The 18,725-nt window shown below is 38.7% G+C and overlaps 1 protein-coding gene across 5 annotated transcripts in view; it reads left to right on the top strand.

The window, feature by feature from the left end:
* The window catches only part of slc4a11 (solute carrier family 4 member 11), a 221,203-nt gene that overhangs the window by 88,643 nt on the left and 113,835 nt on the right, over positions 1–18,725 (top strand). For 3 of the 5 annotated variants that reach the window (XM_051928228.1, XM_051928227.1, XM_051928230.1), the window contains exon 2: positions 11,350–11,400. In XM_051928228.1, coding sequence (XP_051784188.1) covers positions 11,350–11,400 — 51 coding nt within the window. Of the gene's footprint in view, positions 1–11,349; positions 11,401–17,068; positions 17,091–18,725 lie in introns of all 5 variants that reach the window. The other 2 variants (XM_051928229.1, XM_028801451.2) reach the window with 1 other exon arrangement.

Here is an 18,725-nt window from a genome sequence, read left to right as displayed (position 1 = left end):
ACCAGAATGTGGTAGCCTGTAGCATGTTTCAGCCACTAAATTGCCAGACTTTTTCCTTAATAACTTAAACAACTGTGATTCTGACATGTCCACTAGTTTTTGGTCTAAATATTATTTTATATATATAGTTCCACATCTCCTCCATTTCTATCTTGCCTGTCTTTCCCAAAGGATACATAGGCATTCATATTATATTCCCTTCCATCACTTTCATTTAGATACAGTATAATTTTATTTAGTTCAATGATATTATAGCCCAAAGACAGTATGTTGTCTGTAGTTTATGTATTTTCTTTGTGATGCTTGCATTAGGGGCAAAATATTTTTAAAAAGCTGTTTTTTTTTTTTTTACTTTTCATTTAGAGGATTCATTTTTCATGCATGGCTTTTCTTTATCTTACACAAGTTAGATCTTGTTTATGTACACTTCTCTAAAAATACTAACTCCTAGAATATTTGCACATTTGGCTTGTAATCTTGTTTGTTTTTATTTAAAATCTTTCCAGTGACTGAGAAACTAAAACACTCTTGTTGACACCCTGTCATCATCAATATGTTATGTTTGTATATTAAGTGTTTATGGTGCTGGAAGAATGTCAGAAAAACAGTTAGGTTAGCCTTAGATTTGTTTCCAATTTCCCAGAATTTGTTCTTCAAGACATACGTACTCATGTTCCAATGCTATTTATCCCAGTATAACCTGCAGCCCAGAGGCTGTCCACTGCCCTTTTCAGTTGCTGGTCTACTCTTTACATCTCCGATACTAATGTTTCCCTTTTCTGCCTCAATTTAAATTTATTCAGAAGGATTTTCCTTTTTTCATGTTTTTGCAGTAGTGTTTGTTATTTCATGTTTGAGTGATCATGGGTTGCTATCCTTCATAGTCCTCCTTTAGCTACTTGAATCCTTAGTTGACTGACTCTAATTTTATATCAGTGCTTAAACAATGAAACAGCACTATTAACAATTTTAACAAAAGCAAAATCTAACCCTCTCACTTTATCTTGGAAACTCCTGGCCTATCCTCTTTCAAACATAAAAGCATGAATTCACAACCAATAATACCTTAAAATAATTTGATACTATACTAGAACAGTGAGTATTAACAACCTGCAGTTTAGTTAGGAAAACATTTTCCTAAAATGTATAGCAGAGACATGAGATATCCATAAAAACTGTAATGTTGTTTCAGCACTAGAACAGCTCCTTGCTTCAGACTCTCCTTACCACGTCTGTGGGTTGTCTGCTTAATGTTTTGTGGCAGAATAACAAAGTCAGGACAAACATTCAAGTTGTTAATCAATATGCTGACGCTGCTCTTGAAAAGCAACTCTCCATTTTCCTTTTCTTCTAAATCACAATGGGGAACTTCTTTTTCTTACTTTCTGATCTCATTTTCTTTTCCTTCTTTAATATTAACTTTCTGCAGTGAGGTGACAACAACTGTGAGGCCTTTCTATATTCTACTGTACATACTAAACTATTAAAATGAAAGAAAATGGATACAAATGGATTGATGAATAGACAAGTGAATGGAAGTAGTGGTAAGGTAAAACAGAAATGTAAATAGATGCATTTTATTTTACATAAAACATTTGTATATTGAACACAATCCCACTGTGCTTTACGTATTCATTACTTTACAACCCTATTGTTTTTGTTAACTGGGACCAGTAACAAGCGACAGCACTTTCTGAACAAGAGACTGTGGAAGTCGAAGGGATTGATTCAGCAAACATATGGTTTACGGTCTCAAACCTTTGTCACTGTATCACACTGTCAAAAAGACTGATAAAAAAAAAAGAAAATCAACTTAAAACAGAATGAGTAAGATGGTAAAAAAGTTGGATCGATTCATAAATAGAATAGAATAAGTGCTGAAATACATGGACGGGTAAACAGAGAAAACAAAGAAAAACACAATTGCAAATGTGAAAGCGAAGTAAATAATTATTACTGTATATGACAGTTGACTGCACTGTGAATTTGTAGTATGAGCTACAAGCACAAGTCTAACCTTAACCATGTAAAGTGTTTTTTAAAACTTGAATACTTACAAACATTACATATGTTTAAATTGTTTCATAGCCAGCTGTACTTGCTATCAGTCAATCAGTCAGTCTTGATTTATTACTGCTTCTTACAGAGCACTAAGGTAAGCAGCCATCTACTACAGTAACATCTAGGAGTACCAGGAATGTATACCTATTTCCACAACACACTGTAGAGACAAAAAAATAAAATTATGGTAAGAGTAAATATTCCATCATTACAGCAACTGAAAAATTATAATACACAGAAACTGTGCTCTCTTCATTTTTACAGTAACTGTTTTGGCCATACTCAGCTTCTCATATTGATTCATTTGCCCTTGAGTAATAATGAAGAGTAATGAAGAATTTTGTTCCTCACTGGAAAAAAAATCACAGGCATCCATGTTCTCTACATCCTTACCTTCATATGTTGCACATCTCACTATCTCCCCCACACATTTCTCACTCCCCTTTCTCTGATCACACTTGGTTAGCAATGTAGAATGAGTCCTGAAGTTCAGCTCAATTTGTCTGTCTTGACGTAACTAACCAAATCATGGGGCCATTTTTGGCAGCCCCTGGAAATAAATGCAACTGTTTTTTTTCTGGTTTCACATTAAAGGGGCTGTGATTCAGGTGCTCTATTTAACCATTCACTGTATTCATAAAAGTAAAGTTCTAGTTGGTCTCCCATGTTTTTATTTACCACCTATATCCCTGGAAGAAGTAGGCTGTCCTCGGAAGACTCCAGGACCTTCTGTATAATGAAGGGCTGTCTTTGCTAAAAACTCAAGTGACACCAGCTTTGCAAAGTTTGACTAGTGCCTCTCAGTGGCAGATGCCAGCATGATCCTTCTCTAGAATAACAATGACTCTTTTCTTGGGTGTGACACTATGCTACTGGTCTGTTGCTATGGATTTCTCTTTTTGGACTGGGGAGCTAGAGCAAGTGAAAATAAAAATTATGTTGTCGTTCTGACATACAGTAGTATATCAACTAAGCTAAACTTTATTTTATCTAACACTTTTTTGTAGTGAACATAATTTTTTTTTTTGTTCATTATTTCGCCTTATACAATTTCTTGTATTAGGAATTTGTTAGTTTTCGCATACCCCTTGGGGTCAGAGCGCAGGGTCAGCCATTGTACAGCACCCCTGGAGCAATTACAGATTAAGGGTCTTGCTCAAGGGCCCAGCAGAGTAGGATCTCTTTTGGCAGTGACGGGGATTCGAACCGGCAACCTTCGGGATACCAGCGCAGATCCTTGGCCTCAGAGCCACCACTCTTTCATAATTCATAATTTGTATATGAATATACTAGGGGGCTCCGCCCCCTGCTCGCTTCGCTCGCCAACCCCTGGTGTTGGGAATGACAAAGAGCGTGATGTATGAATGAGATATAGAATAGTGTGACGGTGTAGATGATGCAAATAGAAAGCAAACAATAAAGTGTGTGGCACAGTGTAAAGGTTTATTTGAAAATTTCTTTGTACACGCCATTTAAGTGTAAAAGGTAATTCCAGCTCAGAACTTGTAAGGTCATTTAAGATGGTTATTGTTGTGATCAGAGTCAAGTTTGTCAGAGCTTAGAAAGAGTTGTGTCTCTCCAGGAAGTAATGGAATGACTTGGGTATTTATGTTTTCCACATTAATATTTTTTGGACATAATATAGTGCGTTGTGTTAAAAGGGGCATTTGGTCTAATGAGATTGCTGTTCCAAATCTCTCTGTAACTAAGTCGTCGCAGATAAAGGCTTGAGGAATTGTAATAATATGTGGCTGAAGTCCATCTGTATTGGTGAGTGTACCATCTCTCAGTTGTAATAATCAATTGTTATGATCTGGTTCTGGACATCGTATCTTTTTTACTAACTGTATCTTTTGAAAGCAATGCCAATTGTCTGCGTATTTTAAGGTGCACTGAACAATAGCTGAGTGCATGGTATCTGGAAGAATAGCTAATCACTGTCTAAAATCTCCTCCTCATAAAAGTACCTTTCCTCCAAATCGAATATTATTATTCATAAACGTTTGTTCATGCCATTGAACATTCATCAATAAACATTTTTTCAAGATGGATGTCACGTGCAGTGCCACTGTTAATGTTCATAGTGGATTCCGATTTGTAGGATCTAATGTAGTTGATAAAGATTTCACTTTCAGGTACATCGTCAGTTATAAGCTTCTGTAGATATTCAGTATATGAATGTAAAGAAGGCAGTCTAATTTGACCCTTTTGACAACAACGTGTAAATGTATAACTTGTATTGCCAGTTGTTTCTTCAGGGAAGTGAACTGAATGACAATGATTGCAAATGACATTCATTAATCCGAATGAATTTTCCTGGTGTTTGTTTTGCTTGTGCCGTTTGAGAGGCGCGTTGTTGCATGTGTAGTATTTGGGACGTGTTGTTTTGGAGCTGTAATCGATTTGCCTGTGCTGTGTGAGAAGCCCGTTGTAGCCTTCGCTGCTTCCAACGTATGTCTGAGACGGGAGGTGTTTCGTTTTGAATCCGTGCCTGTTGCGATGCAGCACTTTGATTGATAGTTTGCGTCATGTGGATCTAGGATGTAGATTTGTGCATATTAAATGAAGTATTGTAGGATCTAATGCAGTTCATAAAGGTTTTACTTTTAGGTACATCGCTAGTTAGAAGCTTTAGTTGAGCTTTGCGTTTTTGGAGTCGAGTCATTTTTTCTTTTAGAAATATGGATAAGTAATAAGGAGTATTGCACTCACTGTTAATATGGAGCCTTTTCTGCGGTTGAACGGTTAATAGTGCCTTATTGTAATGAGATCCACCTATGCTACATAGCCGTCTATTTTGTTGTTTCTTTCGTGTTCGTGTGTTTGTTCCTGTTGTCCTTTCCTTTTCGTTTTGTACCCGTGACCGTGTATTCATGACTTGTTTCTTTCTCAGCATGCGAAATATGGATAAGTAATAAGGAGGATCGCAGTCACTGTTAATATGTTTCCTTTTCTGCAGTTGAACGGTTAATAGTGCTTTATTGTAAGGAGATACACCAATGCTGACACCTATGCTGTCTAGTGTGAAGGTGTTGATGTTCACTTTAGAATATGTGGCTTTGGGTGTCACTTCTTATGGATGTGTGTGTGTGGGGGGGGGGGGGGGGGGTTGAGGATTGTTGTCGCGCGAGCGTCTTCTTTCTTTTTGTGTTCCTGTGTCTTGTTGAATGCCCCTGTTTGTGTGTGTCCCGTCCCTTGCTTGTAGGGTCTGTGGGGTGGTTTTGTGTTCTTTTTTTTGTGTTCCATGGGCTTGTTGAATCCCCCTCTTGGTGTGTGTCCCGTCCGGTGCCTGTAGGGGGGGGGGGTGCCTTGCTGTTGTGCGCGAGCCTCTTTTTTTTTTTTTTTTTTTTTTTTTTGGGTCTAGTTTCGTGTACAATGTGTTTCGTGCTTTGCCTGCGTTTCCTCATTTCTCCATTTTTCCTGTGCTCACTCCTTTTTTCTGTGGTCTTGTCCGCCTCTCGCGGCCCCTCATCCGCCTCTCTCGCCCTCTTTTGTCCGCCTTTCTCGGCTCCTCAGCCGACTCTCGCGGACTCTTTTTGCGCCTGCGCAGTACGTCTTTTTGCAGCTACGGCCCATTGCCGGATGTGCCTGCGTCCATCATCCGGTTTAGCATTCTCGGTTAGTAATATGGATATTTAAGAGAAAGATATATACAATAATAATGATGTAATTTATGACTTGGAGAGCTAATTTTAAACCCTCAGCAAGTCAGACAAGTAAGCTAACAAAGAACACTGCAAGATGGATAGATATGGTGCATGGGCATTCATAATCGGATTAAATTACACAATGCAGAAGATGGTAATAGAAAATCCAAAGATGTTATTATGCTTCCAAAGTACTCTGATGTTAGCATTTGATGTCAGCTCTGATGTCATTACTTATGTAATGATTTCAAAAATATATATTTTCTACATATGTTTTTGTATATGAAACATAAAAATGCTGAAGATGGAAAAAAAAAGACACAGACAGGACTCGAACCACGATGAGAAAGTGAGCCCAGGCAGATACTACATTGTGCCTTCTTTCATTCACAACCATATTGTCTCTATCACTACCCCGGGTTTCTGACTATAGCTGAGGACGGGAATGTAGATTTCCTGGTGAATCAAAATTTTCACTTGAGTTCCCTCGTCACTATCACAGTCCCATACAACATCTTCCAAACTGTTGCTTTTGAATCTGTTCATTAGTGAATCTTCCATATACCTCTCCCTTCAAACAAGACACCAACAAACTTCCACTTGGAGCAGTTGCTCACCCCTTATCTGAAGATAACATGACATTCTTTCTAGGGAGGGGTCCATGACTACACATTGGTAGGTATGCTTTTCTGCTACTTACATGCATTTAACTCCTATGTTTAAATGGATTTTCTCAAGACATGCAGTTACATTTATTGCTATTTCCAAACTGGTTTGCATTTGTGGCTTCACTCTGTGATGAACTACTATGACAAGCAATGTCTCCCTGTCCTCATTACTAGAAAAAAACAGAAGAAAAGTCCTACAAGATTAACTTATCCTTGAAAACTCATAATCCTGATGAAACTCTGTAACAAATTCAAACTGACTAAAATTAAATAGTTAATGTGACTTGGTTTAATAGTGTTTAATCAAAACATCTTATACATTTTGTGCAGTGACCTCAGTGATGGACATAAATGACCAGCTTGTACTTCCTGAGTACAAAGGGTTTATGCACAGTAAGGTTTAATCACAACAGTAAAATATTTCCAGAAAAGTAAAAGAAAATATTCAAGAAAAATATTCCCACCCAGGCAAGACTTTGTGATGGTAGGATATTAGAATTCGCTAATTAGAACAAAGAAACTTTTGCTTTTTAAAATTTGTATCCATGATTTAGATAGCACTGCCTGTGTCTGCCCCCCAGCTGTAATATAAGTTCCAGGCCTGTTCTGCTTTTTGCATGGAGTTTGCATATTCTTGCGTTGCCTGTATAGGTTTTTCCTCCAGATACAATGGTTTCTTTCTGCATCCCAAAGATGTGCATTTTAGGTTAATTAGCATCGCTCAAATGGCCTCGTATTAGTTTGTCCTGTGATGAACAGGAGCTGAATGTTAATGGAAAAAGACCTAAAGAGAATGGGTGGATGCATGTATTTGAGTAAAGATGTAATTCACAAGTTAAGTAAATATGTTCATTGTACTAAATTAGATGCAGAATCAAAAGAATCTCTACACAAGTTTTGAATTTTGATGTATTTAAAAATGATAGGAGGTAAAGTCTAAGCTAAATAAATGTCTTACTTAACTACATCATTTTGGACAAAGAGCTGGAAAGTATACCGTATGAGTGAGACTTAGGGCTCCTGACCTGGATGTTGTACAGCATGGATTTTAAAGGGTAATAAGTTGTTGAATTAGATAGTGCTGTGATGAGAGGTCTGTGGCACAGTGCAGTTTTTAAATAAATAATCCTGTCCTGGGAGGTGCTGGCTCTGATTGGGTTCAGGTATGTGAGTGTGCTTCACTTTGGGGTTGATTGGGGTGCTTGGCTTATTGAGCATACACATGCAAATACAAGCAGATCAGTCAGGTGCCTCATTCACACATCGGAGTAGGCAAAGCACCATACCTACACCCAATCAAGCCAGATAAAAAGGAGTCGGCATGGTAGAAGGGGGATAGAACAAAAAGAAACAGATCAGAAAGACACAGAGGTTAAAGGAAGGGCGAGGAGGGCAGAAGCAGGATGGAATGGGAGCTACACAGAGGGGAAGCAGGTGGATGGTAAAGTGAGCCGACACTCAAGAAGGGGCTGAAGGTTGCTCCTGCTGAGCAGTCTGGGAGCAGAAGCAACCAACCACTCCAGGAGCACTCCCCTGCAAGGCCGGGGAATGGCAGTGGGAGTCGGAGTGCGGCGCCTAATACTCACCAACGGACTGGCGAGCTAGATCCAAGGGTTGTTTGTATCTGCTGGTGAACATCTCCTCGTGCTGCAGAATCTGAAGAGGATAACCTGGGGAGACGTCGCATTTTAGAAAACAGCACAGAGACTCTTGGTTTTAGAAGAATATGTTCACCCTTAGATTTTTACCTTCTTTTATGGATATATTTATTTGGGCTTTTAACCTCCACATTCACTTTGGTTTTATTGAACTATTTATTTATTGAAGATTGATTTGATTCACTGCTCTAATTGCACTTTGTTTCTGGATTGCTTTTAATAAAAGCACTGACACTTAGGCACCAAGCCCTTGCTGAATGTGTGTGTCCTCATTTACCCAGCTCGGCTCAGTGTATGACAATTGTGGAGCACAGCCGGGACACAGACAGGCACATATCATTTTGAATCACACAACACATGTTTATTTACAGTCTCTATTATTTACAGTGCACACACAACCCCAGTACTTCCCCAAAGTCCAGGCCTCTATACACAATGATGCCTCTCTCTTCAGGCCGCCTCCTTTCCTCTCCTCCCAAGCTCTGTCCTTCTCCACTCCTGACTGAAGCCAACGAATGGAGGGAGGCGGCCCCTTTTATAATCACCCAGACGTGCTCCAGGTGCCTCCCGATTAATCTCCGCTGGCACTCCCTAGGGTGGCTATAGTACCGGCAGTGCACCCAGAAGCACTCCGGGTGTCCCTGGTCGTCTTCCCCCCAGCACTTCTGGGTGTGGTGGAAGTGCTGAGGACCAGGGCTCTTCAGCCGTTGGGGCGCCCCCTAACGGTGACCACGGGCCCCTATAGGGTTGAGCTTCCAAGCTCGGTTCCCGTGGTCCCCAAAGCCATCAGGGCAGTCGTCCCCTCGTGGTCTGGAGGAGGCGTAATCCCTCCTCCGGTCCTTCTGGGTACCACTCCCAGCCGCTTGCCACACTATCAATGGTTGCAAGTTCAAGAGGGTCCTGGGTGTGTGGCACCAATCCAGACTGTCACAAGTGACCATACAGTGCAGGGTATATATCAACAAAAGTTCTAACCAAAAATGAATGCACTTAGTGTAAACACGATATCTCAAACACTTTGCTTTATAGCAAAAATAAGGAAATCCTATCAACCGGAAGTGGTACTTTAACTGAATACTTTTGCGAATTTTCAAGTAAACTATTGTTATAAATACAGATAAATTATTCATATTCTGTATAGATATCCATCCATCCATTTTCCAACCCGCTGAATCCGAGCACAGGGTCACGGGGGTCTGCTGGAGCCAATCCCAGCCAACACAGGGCACAAGGCAGGAACCAATCCCGGGCAGGGTGCCAACCCACTGCAGCTGTATAGATATTTATAATGATAAAATGCAAATAGATACGAAATTTGAGAAAAATTACTTAGCCGGTAATAGTATTTTATTTAAACAACCATCCAAATTTTTTGTATAATGGAAATATAAATATGTATTTATATTTATTATTTGTTACATTTATTATGTATTTATATGTATTATTAATTTTATTTCAATTTATGCATCATCAGTTTAACAATAATGTGTAAACATTGAACATGCCATGTAAACCTAAAGATGTAAAGGGAACAATAAGCTGCTACATCCCCATTGTGTTCCTGGTAATACATTTAATTTTATGATTTTTTTTTTATTTCCACCATTATTATCATAACTAAATGTAACTAAATGCAGTTTTACCTAAAGCAGTTAGGTGACTATAACTCATTTTACTTTGCATGTAATCTAGATAATGCATATGTAATAATGAAAAAAATCCACTACCGTTTTTGACCTCCCTAAGTGTGAAAGTATCATTTTAATATAAAGTTTGCTTATAAATAGAGATAAATTATTGTGCATCAATTAGTTATGATGAGGAACAAAGACATATGATATTTGATAAGTATTGCACAACTGGAAGTAGTTGTGATGACCTTTTCCTCTATCTCAGTATACGAGAAAGTCGAGGGGAGCGCACTCCCAATTTTTTTTTTTTCTGTAGAAAAGAATGCTACCATCCTAAAGCTGGCCATATCTGTGAGTCTGCTACAAGGATACAGGAATAATTTTAAAAAAGTGAAGTTTATGAAAAAGGTCATTGTGTTATGTTTATGTGTAAACAGCCGTTCCTTCTTACATCTATCCATCCATCTACCATTTAATTTATTTTAACTACTTCCTGATAATATTTTCAAGTGACTTGAACTTAGCTCTGCAGTTTATGAACATGGTACATACAGTACATGCATATGTTCTCAAGCCAGCTGAATTCAGTTTAGGTTTGTGTGCGACCAAATTCAAACTTGACTGCACTTAATGCCAATCCATCACAGGACACACACATGCATATAGTCATAGTTACATAGTGATCATTTTAAATCTGCCAGTTAATGTAACAGGTATGACTGTAGAAATTTGTGTGGAAAGCCTCTGTCATAGTAAATATTTCAATCAAAGAAACATTTTTCTAAACGGAAAATCAGTGAGTTCTGCTGTAATGCTGAAGGCAAAATATTGCAAGGGCAACTGCGTTATTTGCACACCTCAGATATTGATGTATATGTTTCAACACAGATTTAATTAGCAAATGCAATTCTCCGAAGTGATTTACAAACCATAGTAGCATGACAACAAATTTGAGAGAATTGTACAAATAATAAATTGTGTATACTTTATTGTAATTATTCCTCATATGCAAATCAACAAAGTAACCAACGACAATACAGTATATGAAATTATATTATTTGATTTACTAGAGTAAAAATGCTACCAGAATTTACATACTAAATATTATGTTGAAGTCAGATAATCTCAAAGGTCCATATCAGAGCTGTCTGTTTGTTAGTCTCCTTAGTGAAAACATTTAATAGTTTTGGCTCTGTTTCTTCCTTTGTTTTGTGGTTATTGGTAATAACAAATTTTACATCATCACTTAAATGAAGCCTCAACATTCAAATTGCTCTGTATGAGAGCCATAGCCTTAACCAGTTCCTCTTGTTGCTTATTTCTTGAACAACAAAAATCTATATAACCCATGAAAGGTGTAGACTTTTCAGAGCACCTTCTGCCTAACAGCCAACCCACGCCATTTCTTCACTTCTGCTAAGTTCTTGTTTAAGCTATAACGATTCTAATGGATGTACCCATGACTCTGAGAGGTATGTGGCATTTGAAGTGAAATCTCAAATAAACAGCTTTTGTCTACTAACTCTGGTAATTTTTCATTTTTGTCTCTACATTGTTCTAACTGAATGCACATGTCTGAGTTTTATAGAAGTTACAATATCAAAAAGTTTGTCAGTGCTCAAAAGACTCCTGCCATTTAATGTATGCAGTTTCTGTCTAACCTTGAGTGTGTTTTTTCCCACAGTTGCTTCACCTTCAGCAATGTCTTTGAATGGATCATTTCTCCAGCAAATGGGTAAGTTTATCAAAATCACATTATAATGTGCACAATATTACTTATATTCAGTAGTTTTTCACTTTTCTTTTGCTAGAATATTACCTGAACAGATGAGGATTCAGTGCACAACATACTGACAAAGCATCTTTGCATTATGGATGTTCTTTTCAGAAAGAAGATCATTGATATCCTTTAGGTCACATGAAGACTGTCTTTAATTTTTTTTTCTTGATGTGAAAAGTAAACTGGCGCAGTGGGTAGCGCTGCTGCCTCGCAGTTAGGAGACCTGGGTTCGCTTCCCGGGTCCTCCCTGCGTGCAGTTTGCATGTTCTCCCCGTGTCTGCATGGGTTTCCTCCGGATACTCCGGTTTCCTTCCACGGTCCAAATACATGCAGGTTAGGTGCATTGGCGATTCTAAATTGTCCCTAGTGCGTGCTTGGTGTATGTGTGTGTGTGTGTGTGTGTGAGCGTGTGCCCAGCGGTGGGCTGGTGCCCTGCCCGGGGTTTGTTTCCTGCCTTGCATCCTGTGTTGACCCCTGTGACCCTGTAGTTAGGTTGGATAATGGATGGATGGATGAATGAAAAGTAAACACTACACTTCTCCTGTGGTTTATATAACTAGCATCAGTCAAGTCTGCGACAAGTTTTAAAATTGGTGACACCTTTCTTGTTATCCCGGCATGTCCATCTAACACCCACCAAGTCAGTTCGCAACCTTGAGGAAATGATCTATGTATGACCAGCCGTCCTTCAGGGACCATTTTACTATGGCCTCTCAGTTTTACAGATTTACACTATGCAATATCTTCAGTATCATACCATAACTGGAAGACTATGCAGCACACAGGCTCTGGTTTTATCATGCCTACACTACTGCAGCACTATGCTGGAAGAACTACTGACATGCATTACCAAGCCACTGTAGACGATTGAAATAACAGCAGCACATCTGGTGTTTAACCAGCCATGGCAGGCACATGTCACTCCTCACTTCAGATCACTACACTGGTTTCCTGTACTAGCGTGTATTAAGTTCACATCCTTGATACGTGCCTACAGAGTAGTCAGTGGGTCAGCACCCTTTTATACTGAGACACTTTTGAGGTCCTATGCGCCTTCTCAACTACTCAAGTCTGCTGTTAAATGGCATCTGGTCATGCCTCCGCTGCACTGTATTAAATTTCAGTGCAGAATCTTTTTCATGTGTAGCTCCTGGCTGAAGAAACAAACTGCTGATCTCTATTTGAAATTCTGACTCTCTCAATGTGTTTAAGAAACATATGGAGTCTCTCGTATTTGGCGAATTTCTTTCTAACTGATATCAGCAGTTAGATTTTTGTATCCTAGGAACTATAACTAGCTTGTATTTTGTTTTGGGCTGTCCACTTGTGTGATCAATTTTGTATCATTGCCTCATAGCATTTGTTCCTAAGCGGTCATTCAGACTGATGTTTCCTCGATTATGTTGATCTCTTTTATAAGTCACTTTGGATAAAAGCATCTGCTAAGCAAATGAATAAGTAAATAAAAGCCATTTTTAAACAATGTGAAATACATCATTCTACAGTGAAAGTTGTTAATTACAAATGGAGAATATTTAAGATAGGTACCATTATTTCTGGGAGTGGATACTTCAGCAAATTTACTCAAAGCTCATATCATATGGCATTCAGAAAAATCACAAACAACCCTGAAGCTACATCTGTGAATCTACAGGCCTCTGTTATTGTGGTAAATACACCGGTTAATGATTTTACAGTAAGAAAAAGGGCAAATATGTGTGTGTGGTTTTCATGGAAGGGTAGTCTACAGAAAACTCCTTTCCTGTAAAACAAACATGGCACCATGGCTTAATTTTCCAAAGTTATACTACAACACTTCCAGAGCAATAGACAGAGGAGACAAAAGTGGAATTGGTTGGTCATTATCCATAATGCCATTTATGGCAGAAATTAAACATTACCTCGACAAGCATTTAGGCAACCATTCAGTATGTTGGTGGAGAAGTGATTATTTGAGAAGTTTTATAGCCACAAGACCTGGATACTTCTCTGCTACTAAGTTTAACATGTGCTCCACTAGTAATCTAGAGGGAAATATGAGACTAGATTTCAAAAGCTTGGTTGAAATTGTATCATGCATCAACACAATTGTCCTAAAAATTTTAACAAAGCTTAAAGTAAACGATCTCAATCTCATTGAGAAGTTGTGGAGGGAACTTAAGAGGACTGTTCATAAACAAATGCCATTGCTTGCCAATGAGCTGATAGTTTTAAAAAAGTGTAGACCAAAATTCCTAAAATAAGATACCAGTGACATTTACAATTATACAGAAAACCTTTTTCTCTAAGGTAGTTCTGGAAAGTACTGAATCACAGAGTGTACTTACCTTTTTTACATGTGGCTTCTGCATGTTATCTCAAACCATCATAATCCAGTTCAGAGCAGCTGCAGCCTGTAGTCTATCCCAGTAGTTTAAGTGAAATTCTGGAATCAGCCCTGAACAAGGTTTCATCACAATTTAGATTCACCCATCAACCTTACCTACAAATATTTGGTTATATGGGAGGAAAACTGGAGTATCAAAAGTCTACACAAACAACAGTCCATGATGGTATCTGAGCCCAGCATGTGGGATCATTAAAGCAGTAGCACTTAACCACTATATCAATAATGAAGTTAAATTTATCTAACTTTAAGAGATCTAAATAATGATAAGTTACGTCCTGACGTGTAAAACCAAAGAACTGAAAGGTGATGTACTTTTATTTTTCTCATTGCTTTGTGAAAGGTAAGAAATGCCAGGCTGGATTACGAATTCCACTGGCTCCTGGGTGTCAAAACTCAAAATGCCCTCCACACCTTACTTCACTACCCCACATGCATAATACTCACACATTATGAACATCACATATTGTGTGTCAATTATAAATCAGTTACAGGGATTGAAGTAGGAAAGAATACCCATGTTTATATCTGGTTAATTTTATGATTCTGTTTTGTTATTTCATGTATTCCTGTGAATTTAACAAACTAACTGCTAAGGGCCACATTACATCTATGGGAAAATCAACTTTTTTCTGATAGCACAGTTAAGGAACAAAAAGCATTTTTCAAAGGCCTACGCAAGTATTTGATGTGGCAAAAGGGTGATATATATAACTGAGCGTGTAACTGGATATGCATAGTGCGTTTGCACCAAATAAAACAAAAAAAAATAGTTTTTTTTAGGTTTTCTGTTATTTGGTGCATCTTATTTCCTGCATTGGCCTTGCTGTCCTCCACATTATTGCTCACATCTGTGTTATGGGATGCCACAGAATCAGACTGCACATTGCTTGTAGCACACTACGGTGATACTGGCTTTTTCCTGACCTTACTATCTGTAAAGTATGTTGTGAACGGCGCTATATAGCGCCCGACCTGGCACAGACTAAGGCAGAGGCACGTACTTAAGTAAAACACGCTTTTATTTTTCTTCAGCCGTGGGGGGCATGCCTTCCCCGTGTCCCACAGGCCCAACACAGTCCCAAAACACTCACACTAACTCCAATACTCCTTCTGGCACCACCACTCTTCCTCAGGCTTAGTCCTCCTCCTCCCGACTCTGGCTCTCTCGAGTGGTGGTGGCTGGCCCTTTTTATATCCCACCCGGAAGCGTTCCAGGTGCTTGATCACCTGACCCTAATTGCACTTCCGGGTGGGGCTGAAGATACAACCAGCTGGGCTGCAGCCTCCATACAGCTCCCCTTAGCGGCCATCTGAGCCCCCAACCAGGCTGTGGAGAACTCCATCTCCCATGGAGCCATGCGCCAGGCTGGGGAATCATTGTCCGCCAGGGAGGTTGCCACCAAGTGTCCCGGGGGAGGTATTGAGGAGACCATGGCTGCTCCCCCGGAACAGATGCAGCAGGGGTGTCCCTGCCAGGCATGGAACCCGGCTGTCCATTATAATGTCTAATTAGTCTCAACTGCTGTAGGTACAGCTTGCTCTCAGAGTGCATGTTCTAATCATCATTCTCATATAGTTTTCTCCAAAACAATGCCTTTTGCTTCTGTCTTTTTAAATTTTTCTTTTTGTTGCACCATTCATTTGTCTTTTTCTCTTTTTGTGGCATTGTAAAACATCAAAAGTATGATCTCATACAATTGACCTATAGCCACCTGCGTTAATCATGCTCCACCTATATCCACCAGCCAAGACTTTGAAAAGCTTTTTATTAAGTCTGATTGGATAGGATTTTAATTGTGAGGATCCAGGTGACATGGGGCTGTTGTGCTGGGTAGTGGATTGCTGTGAGTGTCTGTTCTATATGTGAAAAATTGAACTTTTCCTGTTTTTAGGGATTTTCTTCTTGTATAGAAAGGTACTTTTATGAGCAGGGCACACCAAGGTAACCATGATGGTAGATTCAGCCATAACAAAAGATGATTTAAGTATTTTATTTGTAAATGAACTTTAAAACCAAATGCAAATATGACATTCCAGATCTAGTCAGGATGTTTAGCTCTATTTTAAGCACTAGCCTAGACTCTCTGGATTCTGGTTAAGCTGCTAGATATCTTGAACTAAGTTCTATACCCATTCCATAATTCCCTGAATAGCCTGCAAAGCAGTTTACCACGGTGATTTAGTGTGCTATTGGAAGACTTTTTTAATACCTGCCATTCAATATTACATCATAACCACATTTTTTTCTGTCATATTTATATTTTTATTTAATTATTCATATGTTACTGCTTTGTGTAGTTTTTTTCATGACTGCTATAATAGAAAATTTAACTTATAATAGAACTATCCAAATGTTAGTCTCATTTCAGTTTTTCTCTTTGCACTTGTTTGCTATTCCACTATTACTGGTTTAGTTTTCCACCTCTGAAATCATATTATGCTTACCATCTACAAGCAACTCTACTCGGTCTTTTTAATTAAAACATTTTTTAAAGTCCATTTGTTTTTATTTTTCCATTGTTTCCAGTCCAGGATCACAGGAAGGGTGGGTGTATCCCTGTAGGTGCAGATGCCACAAAGGAAGCAACTTTGGATTGGATGCTAGTCAATTACAGAGCATGCTCTTACACTAACTCATAATGAGCAAATCTTGAGTCAACAGTTAATGCCACATGCACAGTTTAGTTGATTTATAAGATGTTCATCATGTTTATCATATGGACATCTGAATTATTATTCACACTGTAAAATTAAGTAATATTAAACTAATGGTGCTGAAAATAGCAGTAAAAATACACTGTTCATGCAATACTAAGTATATCATACATTATAAAACATCATCCTCTTCCATCCTCCATCCATTGAACATTTTTTGGAATGTGGGATGAAACTAGAGTACCTGAAAAGTACCCATGTAGACATGGAAGGAACATTGTTTTATTTTCAGCTGTCATGAGGAGACATGCAAGTAACAGTTTCATTACACTGATAACACATGACAATAAACTTTACTTGAGCCGCACTGACAAGCAGCATTACTAACCACTGCATCACCATGCTGCTATTCGTATCTTGTTGTTAGAAGTAAGACTTTTCAAGCAGTGACTTTTTTCTCCAGCTCCAGCTTTTCAGGTTCAGAGTCAGTGCTAATGAAACACGATTTAGAAGATTGTATAGATTGTACCTGTTTTTACATGATGGACTGATTTACTTCACTATTTTTTTTATCTTCAGAGGAATAAAGATATTATGGAAGGTGAGTGTCTGTATTCAAATGTTTTCAGTGAATCTTTAACTGGCAGGCAGAGGAAACATTTTTATTTTATTTTAATTTAAGGAACTGCACTTAAGTGAAACAAGAACCATAAGAAACCATAACATGACACACCTACTCAATCCAACACATAATCAAAAATGTTGAAGCCTGTCCAGGCAGCATCAGGATCAAGGCAGAAAGTAGCTCTCGACAGGGTGCCAGTCCATCTCATGCCCCCACCCACACACACACATCCACACAGGGCTAGTTTGGAATCATGAGTTAATTCAACCTGCATGTCCTTGGGGGCATGTGTCAGGAAAACTGTAGTACTTAGTGGAAAGCCCACACAGACGGGTTTAATAGGTGTAAGCTCCACACAGACAATGACCAAGACTTATGGTTTCAAACTCTGGGCACTGGATCTGTCTAGAAGTGTTAGCAACTACATCACCCTATAGCATAAGATATCTGTGATACTATAATCCATGATAGACATGGGTGCTTAGCAAGAGGCTACTTGGATGTACAACAGTGGTGTTAATTTCATTTTCAAGACAAATGCACCAAAACTAGTTTTTTACATATGATGCTAAATTGAGAGAATAGCATATAACTCCAGATACAACAGAATTTCTATAGAAGAGCTGGATTTAGCTTTTAAAGATATGTGGATGGTGGATTTTACTGTAAATAAATGTAAAGTTTCAAATGCAGGAATTTAAAAAAGTATGTAAAATTGCATAGTGGAGAGTCACTCAGTCATTTTCTAACATGCTTAGACTTGAACAGGATGCTGGAGACTATCCCAGCCAGTACTGGGTGCAAGGCAGGAACCAAAGCCTAGACAGGGTGCCAGTCCACTGTATGGCGAACACATCAGCACACACACACACACCAACCACACACTATGGCCAATTTAGTACCACCAATCCACTTAACCTGTATGTCTTTGGACTATGGAAGGAAACTGGCACACCCAGAGGAAACCCACACAGACATGTGGAGAACATGCAAACTTCATGCGCAGAGGACCCAGGACACAAACCCTGGTCTCCTCACTGCAGTGCAGCAGCACTACCACTGTGCCACCATGCCGCCCATAGTGGAGAGTCATAATCTTAAAAGTAATTATTATTAAAGCAATAATGAGCTTGCCACATCCGTGAAACAAACACTGTGTAATTAGATGTAATATTGTCTTGCTAAATGTGTAGGATAAACAATCTAATGAGTCTTTACTTAAGCTGTTTAAGACATTTGTGAGGCCACGTTTGCAATACTGGTGTTGTTTAGGTGCTCATACTGTATATTAAGGGGGATATAACAGCACTAAGTCTAGAGAAGAGCAACTAAACTTTTTCTAGGCCTACGGCAAATGAACTGTGATGAAAGATTAAAGTAACTGAATATTTTCAGTTTAGAATCTAAATGAACAGGTGATACAGTATACATCATAAAAGGAATGTATTTCCTTGATGTCTTAGCACCTGGGATACATACATTAATAGGATATCCAAAGTATCAAAATAGTGTATACATATCCTCAAATACAAAAGATGAATAAGGCAGAGAAATAAAAACGAGGAGAATAAAATGTAGGTAATTAAATTGTGTTGCCTTTCTGTGACTTCT

Source organism: Erpetoichthys calabaricus, chromosome 5, assembly GCF_900747795.2.
Source record: "Erpetoichthys calabaricus chromosome 5, fErpCal1.3, whole genome shotgun sequence".
Classification (NCBI taxonomy): Eukaryota; Metazoa; Chordata; class Cladistia; order Polypteriformes; family Polypteridae; genus Erpetoichthys; species Erpetoichthys calabaricus.
Note: the sequence above shows the minus strand (reverse complement) of the source record. Positions and strands in the feature narration are given on the sequence as shown.